This window comes from Carica papaya, chromosome 2, assembly GCF_054855325.1.
Source record: "Carica papaya isolate Zhongbai chromosome 2, ASM5485532v1, whole genome shotgun sequence".
Taxonomy (NCBI): Eukaryota; Viridiplantae; Streptophyta; class Magnoliopsida; order Brassicales; family Caricaceae; genus Carica; species Carica papaya.
Genome location: NC_142310.1, coordinates 2,397,664 through 2,414,238, shown reverse-complemented (window position 1 = coordinate 2,414,238; position 16,575 = coordinate 2,397,664). Strand labels below are relative to the sequence as shown.

Here is a 16,575-nt window from a genome sequence, read left to right as displayed (position 1 = left end):
ATGTTAAGTCTAAATCCCTATAATCACCTTCTTTTTTTTTTAATTGGCCTTTTCTTTTTGTTTTAATAAGATGTCACCTCTTTTACATCATTACATTTTGAAAAAATAAAATAAAACAAAATAATACTCCAAATTAATTTATTCCTTTACAATACAAATTATAATGATTATTATACACTAATATTTTAAATAATAAAATAATTTTATTTTTTTTATTAAAAAAAAAAAACTACATTTAAGTACAAGTATTTAAAAATTAAATACACAAAATAAGGAAAGTACAAAATTAATATATAATAAATCCAAGAGACCAAAAATAAAAGTTTTGAGGGAGATTTTGAAGGGACAAAGCCCATGTCTTAGGCCTTAAAAATTTAAACAGACATCTTCATTATGTCCCCAAATTCCAGGCCCTAAGCCTATATAGGATATACCCACCTCTTTCCACCTATATTTTCATATATACATATACATATACATATATATATATTTATATATATATGTATGGGATAGAAGTCCTATTGTATTGGGTCAAAACCCAATAAATTAAACTCAATATTTTTATTATAATCATATCATAGCATTTAAATTAAACACTGTTGTTATTAATTTTTAATGTGATTATTCAAAACATGAATTTTATTAATTGTAATCAATAAATATATGGATGTATATTGTATCACAGTATGCACTTTTTTTTTTTTTCTTATGGGTAGAATGAGGATGTAGATTGAGTCAGCATTAGCTTTTCTTCTTCTTTTTTTTTTCTGAAAGATGAGATTGAATTTGGATATATATATATATATATATATATATATATATGTATGCATGTATGCATGTATGTATGTATGTATGTAAGCATCATTATGCATAGTTATATTCTCACATTCCACTACACTGAAACCTACCCATCACAAAACCAATATTGCATCTCAAATCAATCAAGAATATTTATCAAAATTATAATCTACTGATTGCATTTTTCCCCACCAGCATCTATTCCATTATATATATACATATATATATATATATATACACACACACATATACATACATATTAAGAGTATCTTCTCCTAATTTCAACATTAAATTTTCATTATTTAGAAAATTAATTTTGGGTTCCACAGAGTAATTCAAATCCTCTTAGGGCTGAAAAATCAATATTTATTTTGTTGGGCTATCAACATCTAAAACTCAATCAATGCACACTGTATAACTCATGTTACCTAAATTATTTATTACAAATTAGCCACTCCATCATTAGTTAATTGCATTTTGATCCTTTAAAATTCTATATTTATACATTTGGCCCATTAAGTTTGAAAATATATATTTTATTTTTTATTTTTAAAAATCCCATTTAAGTCAATTATTTGGTTGGCAAAGTTTATTAGTTCTTTGCAAAACTTTGAATAGGTTGAGGAGACGCAAATGATTTTGTTAAACACCATAAACTCTTGCCTTTCCAATCAATATGACTTTTAAACATATATATATATATATGTATGTATGTATGTATGTATGTATGTATATTCATGTTTTTTTACTTTCTTTTAATTTCTTTCAAAAGCCTAAATTGATTGATAATTACTCGTTGAACTTTAATTAATATCATCATTTTCAAAGAATCTAAAAGATTACGTTATATAATATAGAGCTATAGACGGCGTTTATTGTCATTTAGCGGTATGCTCGTTATATATGTGTGTGTGTGTGTGTGCGCGTGTATATATATATATATATATATATATATATAAAATTCAATATTAAAGGGTAAAGATCAAATAGAACTACCCATATGATATATATTACACATTGGCAATTAAATTTGAAAAAAAAAAAAAAAATCTAAATGGATGGAAATAATAACATAATTATGGAAATAATAATTAGATTTTAATAATTTGCTCAAAAATGATATATTTATCATCACTAAAACAAGCTAATTAGTGGAAATATTAATTAGTTAATTAATTAATTAATCCAAAATTTGGTTTTTTTTTTTTTCAATTGTGTGTAAATGGGAATTTCTAGATGAAGATGAAAATATTTATAGTCATAATTAATTTGTAAAATTAGAGAGAGATGCCCCACTCGTTTAGGGGAGTTGGTGTAAAGAATTTGGATGCCATCCCACACAATGTTATTAAATGGTAAAACAAACCATCAATTTTAGTTCTTAATTTAGTAATGATTTAATTTTGTGTATAACATACCCAACTACCATCTATTAAGCAAATATATTGGGACAATTAATAATTATGTATGAGCAAAACAATTACCCACAAAACCTACTCATTCCTCCTTTTAAGCTTTTATAGATATATACACACACACACACACACACATATTAAAACCCATTGCTACAACAAATTCAAAATTGGGTGGGAGAAATTAAAGGGTAAAAATATATTTTTTTCTTTGTTTTTTCTTATTAAAAATCTCAAACGAACCAACGTATACAAAAAATTCCTTCAAAATCAAATTCTTACAACTTGCACCTACAACGCTCTTACGGGATAATTTCTCTCAAATTGCAATCGTACTCGATTAGTATAAATATTTAATTTTGGGTATTTGCTTTCGAAGGGAAATGAACGTAAAGAAAAAGTGTATCTATGCATTTACATACACATGTGTATAGGGTGGGAGCAAGAGATGTCAAAAATATATTTATATACAATTCAAAAGATTCAAATGAGTTTGATGGTTGCTTATTCATTGTGCTTTCTCCATCTTCATAAATTAATCTAATCGACACACACGATTAATCTTCAATAACACAACAACAAAAGATTATCTTATCTTGTGTCCATTATGGTGCCAAGAGGGAAGAAATTCCAAATTTGACAATTGCCGAGAAGAACATGCAAAATATTCACAAAGCACAAGCCATCAAGGAATAATACACAAGCCATCAAATAACTTGAACAAAAATCCAATGTGGTCTCATACACCTTAAGCTACTAAAAATATTCCCCACTCAATATATTTATATGGGTATGATGCCATGATTAGAGGTTTTTAGCCGTTGGATTATCAATTAATGGAATCTCTAATTCATTTTTAACAAATAAAAAATTGGGTATTTATTTTGGGAGGGAGGGGGGTGTATAGACATGACATAGTGATGAGATAGGGGAGTGTTGCAAGTCATGTCACTAATAGCAAGAAAAGCATCTAATCTATATTCTTTTGGTTTTATACAAGCCGATGGGCCAATTAATAGAAAAATTTAGAGAAGCAACTAATTCTAATTACCATTACCTTTATATACATTATGAAATCATTATATCAATCTATATTTTTTTTAATTGTGTATTTATATATTTTATTAATTAAATAAATATAAAAAATTTATAATTTAATTTCGAATTTATAATCTCTTATATAAAAATGAAAATACCCATTATTTTTAATAATAATTGTATTAGTATATTAATATTTTTATCACGTGGGTATTTTTGATTATTTTTTTTATGGATTTGTTTAATTTTTAATTTTTTTTTAAAAAAAGAAACTTAATGTTAAAAAAATCTTTTTAGTTGTAAAAATCGGTTAGGCGAAATTCACGGATATTTTGTTCCCTTCTTTAATGTTATTGTGTTTGAAGATGACATAAAGGCAAGATTATGATATAGTTGAGACTTGAGGAGGAGGAGGAGGAGAAGGAGTAGGAAGTATAATATGCATATCAAAATACTTGAAAGGAAGAAAGAGAGAAGTGAAGGTGACCTTTGCCTAACAATGTTTTTCTTCCCACATAATATTATTCTTCCTTGTGGAGTTACAATTTTGCAAAATCAATATATACCCATATATATATATATAGACATACATATATGTATATATACAGTGAAGAGATTGTACGTACACATATGGAGAGGATATTGCAGAAGGAATACGTCTCTTTTGCTGACCTTTTCCACTTTGGCTTTTTCTTCCTTCTTTTCCTTACCAACTTGCTAATCACTAAGCTTATATAATATCATGCACCAATGACTTCCATTTGCAAACCCATTTGAAAATACCCTTTTTTTTCATTTTTATTATAATCCAATCTTCACACCCTCATATAAATTCACATGTTTTTCTTCTTTTTTTTTTTATTTTCTACAAAAATTTAAGATTAATTTCAAAAGAGATAAATCTATTGATAATTAATTAATTTTTTTTATAAATTCTCTTAACTTGATTTTAATTGAAACGAGAAGTTATTTAATTTTGATTAAAAAAAATTAATAATAAAATATTATAACTATTAAAATTAAAAATATTATTACGTATCTGTCATTCAGATAAAGACTTATTATTATATTATTGAAATATTCATTGTCAAAAAATTTTGGGTAATTGTTGTTATCAAGAAATCATATCAAATAGTTATAAAACTATACAAAAATGCACATATATATATATATATATATTATACACTATTTGTTGTGTTGATTTATGTTGTTAAGAGTATCCCAAATCAACAAGTTAGGGAAATGAATGAAAACAAGAAATGGGGAAGTTAACTAATTGATTGGGCTCTTCATTAAATAAATTAAATTTTTTGGCTTTTTTTGTTAGGGAGAAAGAAGAAAATATTGAATGGTGATGATATTTAATTAAAATATATATTTGTAATGGAAATGGGTCCATGCCAGATATATGTCATGTAAACAACCATACATACCACATGGGTAGCCCCCTCCACCACCACCACCACCACCACCACCACCACCACCACCACCATTTCACTTACCTTACACTCCAAAACACACAATATATTAGTTGTAAGAAAAAGACACATTTCATTTGCGTTTTATACTCTACTTAATAATTGGATCCCATATGATAATGCTTTCCCAAAAAAATCCCTCGTTACCAAAATTACAACCCATTTCCGGCAATTACATATACATATATATATATATAATAACAACATACCCTTTGTTTTATGCATGTCTACATACACAAATCTACATGTATTTGCAACAAATTTTGTACTAATCAACCCATGTCCCCTCCCCCCCCCCCCCCCTCCTCAACTATCTCAATGGGTTCGACCCATTTTTTTAAAAAACAAGAGAGAGAGAGAGAGAGAGAGAGATATATATATAATATGATGTAGATGTACATATATACACACGTGTCAATATAGTGGGAGGGAATTGAGAATGAAAGCATTTTTTATTGGGGGGGGGATGGGATTGGATGGTGTTGTACCGTTTTCCGTTACTTTTCTGAAATTGGTGTGTAAAAAATGGTTGGTTAGCGAGTGAGTTTAGTCATTAAACAGCTTTCGCACCGTCCAATAATGATTCACATGACAACGCGTCTTTACATAACCGAGGGACACGCGTCGTCTCTTTATTGGTTACTAGGTGTCTCGTTTCCTGAGTAGGGGGGATTATTATAATTACTCAGTGCACGCCAGAATCCCCCTCCCCCCTCCTCCCTTTTCTTTATATTTAAATTTAAATTTAATTTTTAATTTGTGTGGATTGGAGATAGTGGAGTTGCTTGGTTTTGAAGTTTGTTTTTTTTTTAATTGTTTAAGTGCATCAAGATTATGTATGCACGTGACCATGTTTTGTAATTTCCCTAATGCCCAATTGAGAATTACAACGAAAATAAAATTATATTTATGAAAGACATACAATATAAAATAATTAAATAACAAAAAATAAAACCCATTAGGATAAAACCAAAAAATAAAAAATAAAAAAAGCGAAAGAAAATAATATTAAAAAAGAAAGAAAAATTCAAGATTAATGCTATATATGTGTGTGTGTATCATTATTATATTTTATATAAATAATAAGGGTGAAAATTAAATGGGAGCAAAAAGCCGGCAGGGTCGGACATTATTCCATGTGTACTGCTCGAATTTATCGGCTAAGCCTAAATTATTAACAATCATAATTATTAAGAAATTATAAAAAAATAAAAAAGCAAAGTGGCTTTTTTTTTTTTTTTTTTTAAAGAAAATCAATAGGATCATCCACTTAGAGCTTCCCACGTGCGTCCGACACGTGGCTCTCATTCCTATGCTGATGTCTTTGCCCCCCTTCAACCAGAAAAAAAGTCTATCCTGTTTTATTAATTTACTTAAAGTCGTGTTTGGCGACCCAGAAAATCTTTTACCGTATATTTTTATATTGTCAGTTAATTTTGCAAGTTTATTTTGGATTTATTTCGTTACTTTTTATTATATACTTTTTTTATAATGATAATACTTTGCCATTTTAATAAATTTGTTATTTCCATTGTGTTTTTAATTTTTTAGTAGATTTTAAAAAGTTTATTAAAAAAAAAAAAAAAACTCAACGTTACGTAAATAAGTGGTAATGTTGACACAAAAGATAGTTGAATAATAATTTAGAAAAAGTTGGATAATGGAGAAAAATCATATATTTCTTAACTCAAAATGATATTTATGAAGAATTGATCATCGAGACATATGACAAGTTATATATGACTTCCTCGGCTTGCTATGAGATTTTAGGATTCGTGAAAGATGGCTGTTTTGATTTTATTGTTTGATATCAAGAGATATCAGGAGTTTTACATGTAATATCCGGAATTTAATTTGTAATATTCAAATTATTATATATTTTTTAATTTTAATTTTTTTAATTATTATTTAATGTAAAAATAGAAAAAAAAAATTAAATGGAGAATGAAATTAAAAATAATTTTTAGAAAAAATTGTAAAAATTTGGGTTTTGTGAGTATTTTTGAAAAAAAAAATTAGAAACTGGGGGTCAAAACGAGATTTTAAAAAATTATGTCACGCAGGACGCCCAGTCAGCAGCCCCGACAAACCGGAGCGCACCGCGTGGCAATGGACGCTGACGCGGTGCAACACGGGAGGCCACGCGGGCGATTCGCGTGCCTGCAATCGAACGGTCCAAATTCATTGCCACGTGCACAAACGGTCTAAATCCGTTTCCTCCCCAGACGCGATCGGACGGTTAGATTTAAATGCGATGAACAATCTATGTCAACTTCTTATTTAAACACGATCGGACGGTACAGATCAAATCGCGATGAACGGCCCATATTCACTCCCTATTTAATCGCGATCGAACAGTTCAGATCAAACGCGATAGACGATCCAGATTAAAAGAGAACAGATATAAATAACTCTTTTCACACAAAACCCTAACCCTAGCAGCTGGGAAGGAAGCCGACCGCCGCCGCTGCCGCACTAGAACCACTTTCGACCGCCAAATAGGTAAAAATGTTCCTCTTTAGTCGAAATTCGATTTTAAACATCTCCATGACCAAATCGGAGTAAAATGACTGACAAATTGGCTGGAAATTATGGGTAAAGCGCCGCCGCGGGAAAATACAAAAAATATATCCGATGATGCCATTCTCGATTCCTGTTCTACATAATTCTTCAACTATTGTAATCACTGTTCCCGTTCTGCATAATTTGTTCATTCTATTATATTATTTATCCTCCCAACTACCAAGTCCTAGATTGTCATGAAATAGATAAATGTACCTAGTACCCCACATACTCCGTCCTCATCATTAACTACAAAAAATGCTTTATAAGCCTTTTTTAAATCCTAAATAAGTTTTGCCTCTAGAGGACTCTTTGGAAATCCATTATTTTGTCCAAAGACAAAAATCTCTAGTGGAGAATTCTATACTAGTCCTTCCCATGAATGATTTTTAACTCTTCTACTAATCCTACTTTAGATAGGTTATATTAGCCAGACAAGATGCATATCATCATCTTTTGCTTGAGTGTTCTCTCACCGAACTTCTATGATTTCATTCATAATGGGGAATACGTTTTTCTCATTTTGAGATATTGTAATGTCGTAGTAGATTCTATGTGTACTTTAATAAACCTTAAAAACTAGATCACAATATTAAACACGGATGGGCATTTTTTTTTGTAGGTCAATCATAGCATACCTACTTTATTTGTGGAGAAATCAACATGCACATGTAAATCCATATGAGCATTCAAAAAAGCTTCACCATAATACATTTATTGCATTTTTGTATTCAAATTTTTATTGCACACAATGTCTTATCACCAAAGTTCCAAATAATGCATCACCAACAATTTTCCTAAGGAATAAGAGGACTTGGAATTTATACGTGAAATTATCTCAGTTCCTGTATAAAATCAGCTTACTGTTGTCTTTCACTTTTTTTTATTCCACGAAATGTTTTACTTAGATCATTGATATGAAAAGTTGTACCCTACAATCGCACATTAATAATAAGTGCTCCTTTTTTATTTATGCTCAACTAAGCGATATGGGTTCTCTAAGTGCCTCTTATATGTTAAGCATTTTCATTAGCTAATAACATCTACTTTCGACCCCTAAATACTTATCCTCATTAATCTTTCGTATGGCCGCTCCAAAAACATTATCCTCACTTTTTGAACCCATTGTATAGAAAATCACACGAGGACTCACAATTTCGTCGACTTTCGAATTGGGCAATGTCATGTAATTACTGTGAGCCTTTAACTTTTCACCATATGTCTTTTTTAATAAAGTCTAATATAATTATAAATAATTATTTATTTTTTAAAATATTATCATAAATTAACAACCGAATATTAATCGTTGCTCATTAATATATTTAAAAATAATAATAATATAAAGTTATTACTACTAATTACTATAAAATATAATTGGTGAGAAAAGTTACTATTAATTATCATTAGATAACATCAAAAATGGGTAATTTTTTTTACTCTTTTTTGAATGAAAATGTGTAAAACTTCACTCGTCTCGTTATCTTATCTAATCACACTTGTAAATACAGCAACGACCACAATAATAATGATAATAAGAATAATAACAAAATTAATGATGAGTTCACGAGAATAATAAATTTGATTTCAAATGTTTTAATTATTAGTTATATATAATAATTAAGTTTCAAATTTGTAGAATAATAATCAAAATACAAAATTGCAATTATTAATGCAATAAAATATTTGAATTAAGGGATAAACCTACCCGAATATTATTATAAATATTAAGTCTTGATCCAATTGCCTTTTTTTTTTTTTGGGTCTGTAATTATTCTACTTTTTGCGTATTAGTGCTAAGTACACCCATTAAATTCAAATTATCTTTACGGCCGAAAGAGTCCAACTGATAATGCCCACATTTTCACGTTTCTTAAGATAAAATAATCACTAATTAAAAGTTAATTATTTTATTAGTCGATAAAACCAGTAGAGAAAAATTCTAAAGTTACGTGCGGGTCAAACCCTCGTGATACAAACAAGAGGCTGGCTTGTTTTGGGAGCCGTGTAATCCTGTGAATATCTTTTGAGAGACGTATGGATTTAAAAGTCGGTGGGACCACCGCCACCGCCACCTTCACCACCCAACCAGCCACCCCAGCTTTCATACTCAAAAACAACGTTAACTAATTTAATTAATAAAATAATTAATTAACACTCACTAATTGTTTTTAATCAAATAGCGGTCAGCTTTCAAACAGATAAATTAATTTAATCCCCAGATTTTAATTTGTGATTATCATTGACTTGGTCCTCTGCCGTTTTCCTCACGAGGACAACAAAAAACGCGGCGCTGGCAATTTGGTAAAATTACGATACTCTCCCTACTAAACGTTGTCGTTTTGCGGGGAGTCGGCGTGGGTAGTTTAGTAATTTTGTTAAACCTGCCTCCACTCTTAATTAATTTTAAAGATGATGGTCAATGCGATAATGACCACAACGACAATGGAGCACAATTAGCTGTTTCGGTTTGTCTGATTGACTGGTGGTGCTGGCCGGTACGAGTGTTATTTTATAATTAATATTATTAATCTTTTTTAATTAAACAAATTAATTATTACGTAATTTAATATTATTATTATTTTTTTAATTTTCGTTTAATAAAAAAGTTTAATATAAAAGAAAAAGAGACGATGATTATTTTCATGGTGACAGGTAATAAAGTATTGAGTCGGACACTAAATAAATATAAGATTTTTATAATTAAAAATATTGAAATGATGAAATGAGAATCTACCCACAGTGTATTTTTTATTTATTTTTTTAACCCAATTAATTATTTTAATTAAGGAAAAAAATGTGTATGTATATATATATATGCGAATATATTATTTTTAAAATTTTTGAATTTTTGATTATACATCCAACCATATTCGTTGAACCTCTCGTGAATTTTCACCACAAGAAAAAGTTTTAAAGAACGAAATAAAGGCATAAAGAAAATTCTTTCTGCCCATGGAATTAAATTCTCTTTTAGTTATATAGTACACATGCAAGGTATATACAAACACACACACACACGATATATATATATTTATATATATATATAAGACAAAAATCAAAGCACGTTGTAATTAAAATAAATAAGTAAAAATAAATTTCCCATTTAATAACGAGAATAGTATAATTCCCATTTATGGTAATGTTTATTTTTAAATATAATTGAGTGGAAGAATTTTTAAAAAAAAAAATAAATAGAAGAAAATTTGGAATGATAAAATGGAAGATTGACCAGTCAAATTAAAAATACAGTGTTGATAGTTATGATTACTTTGATACGTTAAGATCAGGATTAAATAGTTGATAAGATAAGATTAGACTGGTCAAATCACGATTAAGGAAAGTGGGCCAGTTAATCTAATCAATCACCGAATTAACTTAATGGATGCAACTTCTACTTAATACACCGGATCACACCTTATCATTAGATAAAACTATTTTATTTTTGTTTAATTAATTAATTTAAATACTCTATCTAGTTAAAATTAACAACATAAAAAATGAATTATTTTTTATAATTAAGATTATATATATAAATAATAACTATTTATTTTTAATAATAACAGATGAAAATTTGAAAGAAACCCCAATATTTTAGATACATTTCTTTAAAAGAATAAATAAAATTTTATTAATTATGTTTAATTAAAAAATAAAATAAAAAACGTAAGGGTGATGATGTAATAATTACTGACCCGACACACACAGCAAGAGGCCAAAGTGAAAACTGGTTTCAACTTTCAAGTACGAGACATTGACCGGACGATAATTTGGAATAAATAGTAATCGAGTAAAACGAAAAAGAGAATTTGAATTAAGAGAAAAAAAAAAAATTTGAATTAAGAGAAAAAGAAAAAGGAAAATAGTATGTCGACAGTTTTTGTTCTCCCCAGTCAACACGTGTCAACACCGGCGCTTACCGGTTACCGGTTTCAGGAACGGCCAAAAAAATAAAAATAAAAAATAATTTAGTAACCAAAATTCTCGCTCCGACATTTTGTGGGCCCCACCGCCGCCGCCGTTTCCACCGTCACGCCACCGCCGCTACTTCCCGTCCACCACCCAAAACATATGCAAACGCTCTCTCTCTCTCTCTCTATATATATATATTGGGGAGATTGATTTTATTAATAATATTATTATAGTAAAAAAGAATATATAAATATGCTAGTGTATGAAATGAAATATATGTATATAAAAGAATAAATAAATAGATAAAAGGTTTAAGAGAGATAAAGGGGACCTCTTAAAGATTTTGCTCTCCATGCCCAAACCCTCTGATTTGCAGAGAGAATCCAAAGGACAGAGAAGAAGAAGAAGAAGAAGAACGCCAAGAACAGAAACAGAATAGAAAGATATATAAAGAGAAAGAGAGAGAGAGAGAGAAAGAGAAAGAGAGGGATAGTTGATTTTAAAAACTCCAATCAACTCCTCCTTTAATTTTTTTTTCTTCTTATCCAATCTGTAAGTCCCTTTGCATTGCCATTATTGTTATTATTATTATTATTATTATTATTAGTGTTTTTCTTCTCTTTCTCTCTCTCTCTCTCTCTCTCTCCTTCTTCTTCTTCTTCCTCTCTCTCTTGCTTTCTCTTTTCCGTGTTTCATTTCGTGTTATAAATAGTTTCTAATGTTTTCTCAAGCGACATAATTGATGTCATGGGGAGTTTAACATGATTAACTAATTGGAAACGGATCTAATTCGGGTTTTCTCACTTTAATCCAATTGCCTTTCAGTTTTAACATTTCTGAGAATTTGGAGATCTGGTTCTCTTTTCTTGACCTAGTTTCATATTAATTCTCCTTCTAATTGGGCTTTTTGGATTGTTTGTACTGATTTTGGTGAAGGAGCTTTCTCGATTCTAGCTTTGACTTTTTTGTGAAACAAAGCTAAAGAATTGAATTGAAAAGATCTGTTTATATGCTCAATCTGTATCATTGTTTCTTTGGATTCAGACGGTAATGCATATAGCATAGATTGAAACGCGAAAAATTTTTCCCTAATCCTTCCTACTGTGCCAAACCATTAAAGCTTCTTTTTTTTTTTGTTTTAAATTTCCGTTTGTTCTTGAAACCAAACCCTCTTTCTTTCATTAAAGCTGCAATTAATTCTCTCTTCATAGGTTGATTCTCTCTTTGACCGCGTTGTCGGCTACTCGGGGTGCTTGGCCTTAGTTTTTCTTGGTTGTGGAAATTCTTCTCGTGACTGGAGATTAAAACTTTGGATCCAGGTGAGACGGCGAATTTGGTGCCTCTCTTTACTGATTGAACCGCGAAGATATGTTGGAGGGTCGGTCCTGTAACTCTTGTCTGGTCTCGAGGGTGTTTTCCAGCTCTTGCCAGCAAGAAACCAAGTGGTCTTCTTACATGTATCCGAGGCTAGGCGGTGATACTGGCAAGCGTCCATTGGAAAGTGAAGATGACGGCGGGCTAAGTAAGTCTTTTAAGCTATCAGAATATTCTTCTCCAGAAGCCAGGCGAGAGAAAGAACAATCGGAGGATTCTCCACTCCATGAGGATGAAGCACAGCAGTCGGATGATAGTCAAGACAATCTTTCTGAGGATTGTTCTGAAGCCAGGCTAGAGCAAGAACAGTTGGACCGCTACCATCTTCATGACTACAAGCCAGAGCAATCTGATTATGACCAGCCTTATGATCATGAGGAAGAGCAGTCTGATGATGACCTGTCCCAGTTCTGCTCTCATGAAACCAGGCAAAACCAACAGCCCTCAGATGATGCCCAGCTCCAGGACCATGAGCCCCAGCAATTGGATGATGAGCTGCAGCAAGAAAACCATGCTGGGGATTCATCAGATTCGGATCCTCTTATCCATCCCATTGGTAGAGACAACTCAATCAGTTGTCTTATTCGATGCTCCAGGGCTGACTATGGGTCCATTGCATCGTTGAACCGGAGTTTCAATTCCTTAATAAGGAGTGGGGAGATTTACAGATTGAGGAGGCAGAATGGGCTAGTTGAACATTGGGTGTATTTTTCTTGCCAGCTTCTTGAGTGGCAGGCCTTTGATCCTATTGGTCAAAGGTGGATGAATTTACCAAGGATGGCTTCTAACGATTGCTTTATGTGGGCGGATAAGGAATCATTGGCTGTGGGCACTGAGCTTCTTGTTTTTGGAAAAGGCTTGAACTCTCATATAATATATAGATACAGTATTTTGACAAATTCATGGTCTTCTGGGATGAGGATGAACTTCCCTAGGTGCCTGTTTGGGTCTGCCAGCCTTGGAGAGATTGCAATCTTAGCTGGTGGTTGTGATTCTAGTGGAAATATCTTGAACTCCGCTGAGCTCTATAACTCAGAGAACCAAACTTGGACAACACTGCCAAGTATGAACAAACCGAGGAAGATGTGTTCTGGGGTTTTTATGGATAAGAAGTTTTATGTAATTGGAGGAATTGGAGGAAGTGATTCAAAGGTTCTTACATGTGGAGAGGAGTATGACTTGGAGACTAGGAAGTGGACTGAGATCCCAAACATGTCTCCAGCACGATGTGCTGCAGCTGGGGAGAACGATAAGCCTGTGGCATCTGAGGCACCTCCTCTTGTTGCGGTGGTAAATAATGAACTCTATGCTGCTGACTATGCTGATATGGAGGTGAGAAAGTATGATAAGAACAGCAGATCCTGGTATACAGTGGGAAGACTGCCTGAGCAAGCAGTCTCAATGAACGGATGGGGTCTTGCATTTAGGGCTTGTGGAGATCGGCTTATTGTGATTAGTGGAGCTAGGACTTTGGGTGCAGGTTATATAGAGCTCAATTCTTGGGTTCCTAGTGGAGGCCCTCCACAATGGAACTTGCTTGCGAGAAGGCAGTCAAGTAACTTTGTCTATAATTGTGCTGTTATGGGATGCTAAATTGGACTCTGAGAGTATCCTGTTTCAAATGGTGCCTTGCTGCCAACAGATGTACAAGATTGGTTTCTACTTCAACACAGCATTCTTGCTAATGGGTAATTTGCCCCTTCTTTCTTTTTCATATATTTCCCCTTTCAGGTGGGAAGGATAGGCAAGAACTCAAATCAACAGAATGTTTTATTTGAAGTTGAGTTCTTTTTTTTTTCCTTCGAAACTTCATTCAAAATTTTCTTTCATTGAATTTATGCCTTCCCCCAGTTTTAGCAACATGTCAGAGGTTGGCGTTATGTAGCACAGAAATAGTTTTAATAATTTGAAGTACCAACACATTGGTAGGTTATCGCAAGAGTTTGATGAAACTTCTCTTTAAAAAAACAGAGCTAGTTATATCAGTTCAATCCTTTATTTTTATTGGTATTGTCTTCAAGGGAGAAAATAAGTCTAGAGAGATTTATCCTGAATGGTGGTTTATGTAATGATTATCTTTATCTTGGCAATTGATGAGCTATATATTATGAGCATCTCCCTGCTATCTTTGTAATTCTTGTGGAAATTTTCTTTGGTTTTTGGTTTCTCTTCTGTTTATTGAGATCTAGCATTTATTGATCATTTTATTCTTGTTGCCATCTGTTTGGGATTGCGATGAGTTAAATGCTATTGAGTACTTTCTTTTTCCTTTTTCTTTTTCTGTAAAAAAAGCAAAAAATTCATTCACAAGGTACCAGTGAGGTGCACCAAGGTATGAAAGATATAGAGTCAAATTAGTCGACGTGTCTATTGTAACCCCTAGTGCTTTCCTATTAGAGGGATGATCGCTGCACAAAAAACAAAAAAAGTTAAAAGCCAAAGTTTGACAGTCTTGAATCATAAACTTACACAAAAGGTCTAGTATATTGATTATTGAGCCCTTTGATATGCAGAGATCACATCTTATCTGTGGAGCTGAAATCTATTACCAATTGCTGCTAATAGCTGATACCCATGGCTCTTCTTTCCTTAAGAGCAAAGGTTGGGGGTGAGGGGTTTCTGTTTTTGAACACTTTAGAACACAACTAGTAGAGAATATGAAATTCACCTTTGAAGAAAATAGTTAGGTAACCACTAGTTTAGGGAATTGGCCACATGAACCTTTACTTATTCAAGAAATAATGATCTATTTAAAGTCTAATTGGATGCATGGATATCCCATTAGCACAATTATTAATGGGAAATTAATGTATAAATAAGCAGGTCCCAGCTCTTGTCTAAAAATGAAAAGATATTACTTGTATATGCTTGATATATTGAGGCTTTAATCATTTGTGGTTGTGGTGGATGGAGGCAATTTGCCCTTTGATTATCTTCCATCCCTCATGGTGGATGGAAGTCTTCATATTTATTTTGTGTAAATAATGTGAGTTTTTCTGGAATATCCTCTCGGTGTAACCATTTGTTTAGATATGTTAGAAATCAAGGTAGCTTTCCAAGGTATCGCAGTATTGAAGTCTTGATTATCTTATTTTGTTAGAAATCAAACTGTTTGCTTCCAGAAGAGTTGATTTGAATTCTTGAATAGAAATATCCTTATTACGCAACACCTACATGACTACTGATTAAGTTATCTTCTAAGTTATAAAGTATTTAATGTATCTAAATGTTTGATATGGAAGTCAAAACAAATATGAAAATCCCATTTGTAGATTTGAGAAACGAAGTAAATCTGAGGGAGATCAGTGTTTGATGTGAAATTTTCTATTCATTATGTTTTCTAGTCTCGGAACCTGCTGTCAAACGGAAATGAATAGTGATTTGAGGCTCATATTTATTGGAAGATTATTGAGTAGAAGCAACAACAGGAAGCCTGAATAGGAAGTTTGCTTTAGTATTGAGCACGTGATGAAGCAAGCCTATTTATTTCGCGTCTGTTGGTAGATGCTACAGGTGACTGATTTTAGGGGTAGGTTTTCCTGTACGGTTGTTAAATTAACCAGAGCAGTTGTAGTAGTATTTGTTACTGTTGTGAATGTTTTAGCAATTGGCCATGATGATATGGGGTGTTCATGTAGTTTTGCCCTTTTGTTTATACACAGAGATAAATTGATAATTCTAAACATCTTATGCCCTGTTTACTCGTACAAATTTATTTTTGATTATTTTATTTTCTTAACCTCATATATGTTTGTATATATATAAAACCATGTCTAGTTGTTGAACATGAAAGTAAACTTTGGGTAATGATAGTGAAAATGAAAACTATACATATATCAATTTAGACAATGAAAATCCAAAATAATTTTCTAGGAAGAGAGAGCAGAGAAAATCCTAAGATTTTTATGGCTTTGATTTGTTGCTTTCCAGGAGACGAGTACATTTCATTTGGTTATATCCAATGCTGTCATTCAGTTACTAGGTTTGCATCTAATTCATTGTAG

General features: G+C 31.6%; 1 protein-coding gene across 2 annotated transcripts; it reads left to right on the top strand.

Annotated features, from left to right (window-relative positions):
- The first annotated feature begins 11,406 nt into the window (after positions 1-11,406).
- LOC110807115 (F-box/kelch-repeat protein SKIP11-like) lies at positions 11,407-14,685 on the top strand. Of its 2 annotated transcripts, none has more exons than XM_088212602.1 (2): positions 11,407-11,749; positions 12,517-14,685. In XM_088212602.1, the coding sequence occupies exon 2, from the start codon at positions 12,566-12,568 to the stop codon at positions 14,162-14,164; it is 1,599 nt and encodes a 532-aa protein (XP_088068728.1). In that variant the 5' UTR covers positions 11,407-11,749; positions 12,517-12,565; the 3' UTR covers positions 14,165-14,685. The 2 variants fall into 2 exon arrangements, with proteins under 2 accessions (XP_088068728.1, XP_021887835.1); XM_022032143.2 differs by having other exon boundaries at positions 11,408-11,749; positions 12,409-14,685.
- The last annotated feature ends 1,890 nt before the right edge of the window (positions 14,686-16,575 follow it).

What these genes read in the sequence shown, in the direction of transcription:
- LOC110807115 (XM_088212602.1), top strand. Translation starts at nt 12,566, where the DNA reads ATGTTGGAGGGTCGGTCCTGTAACTCTTGTCTGGTCTCGAGGGTGTTT.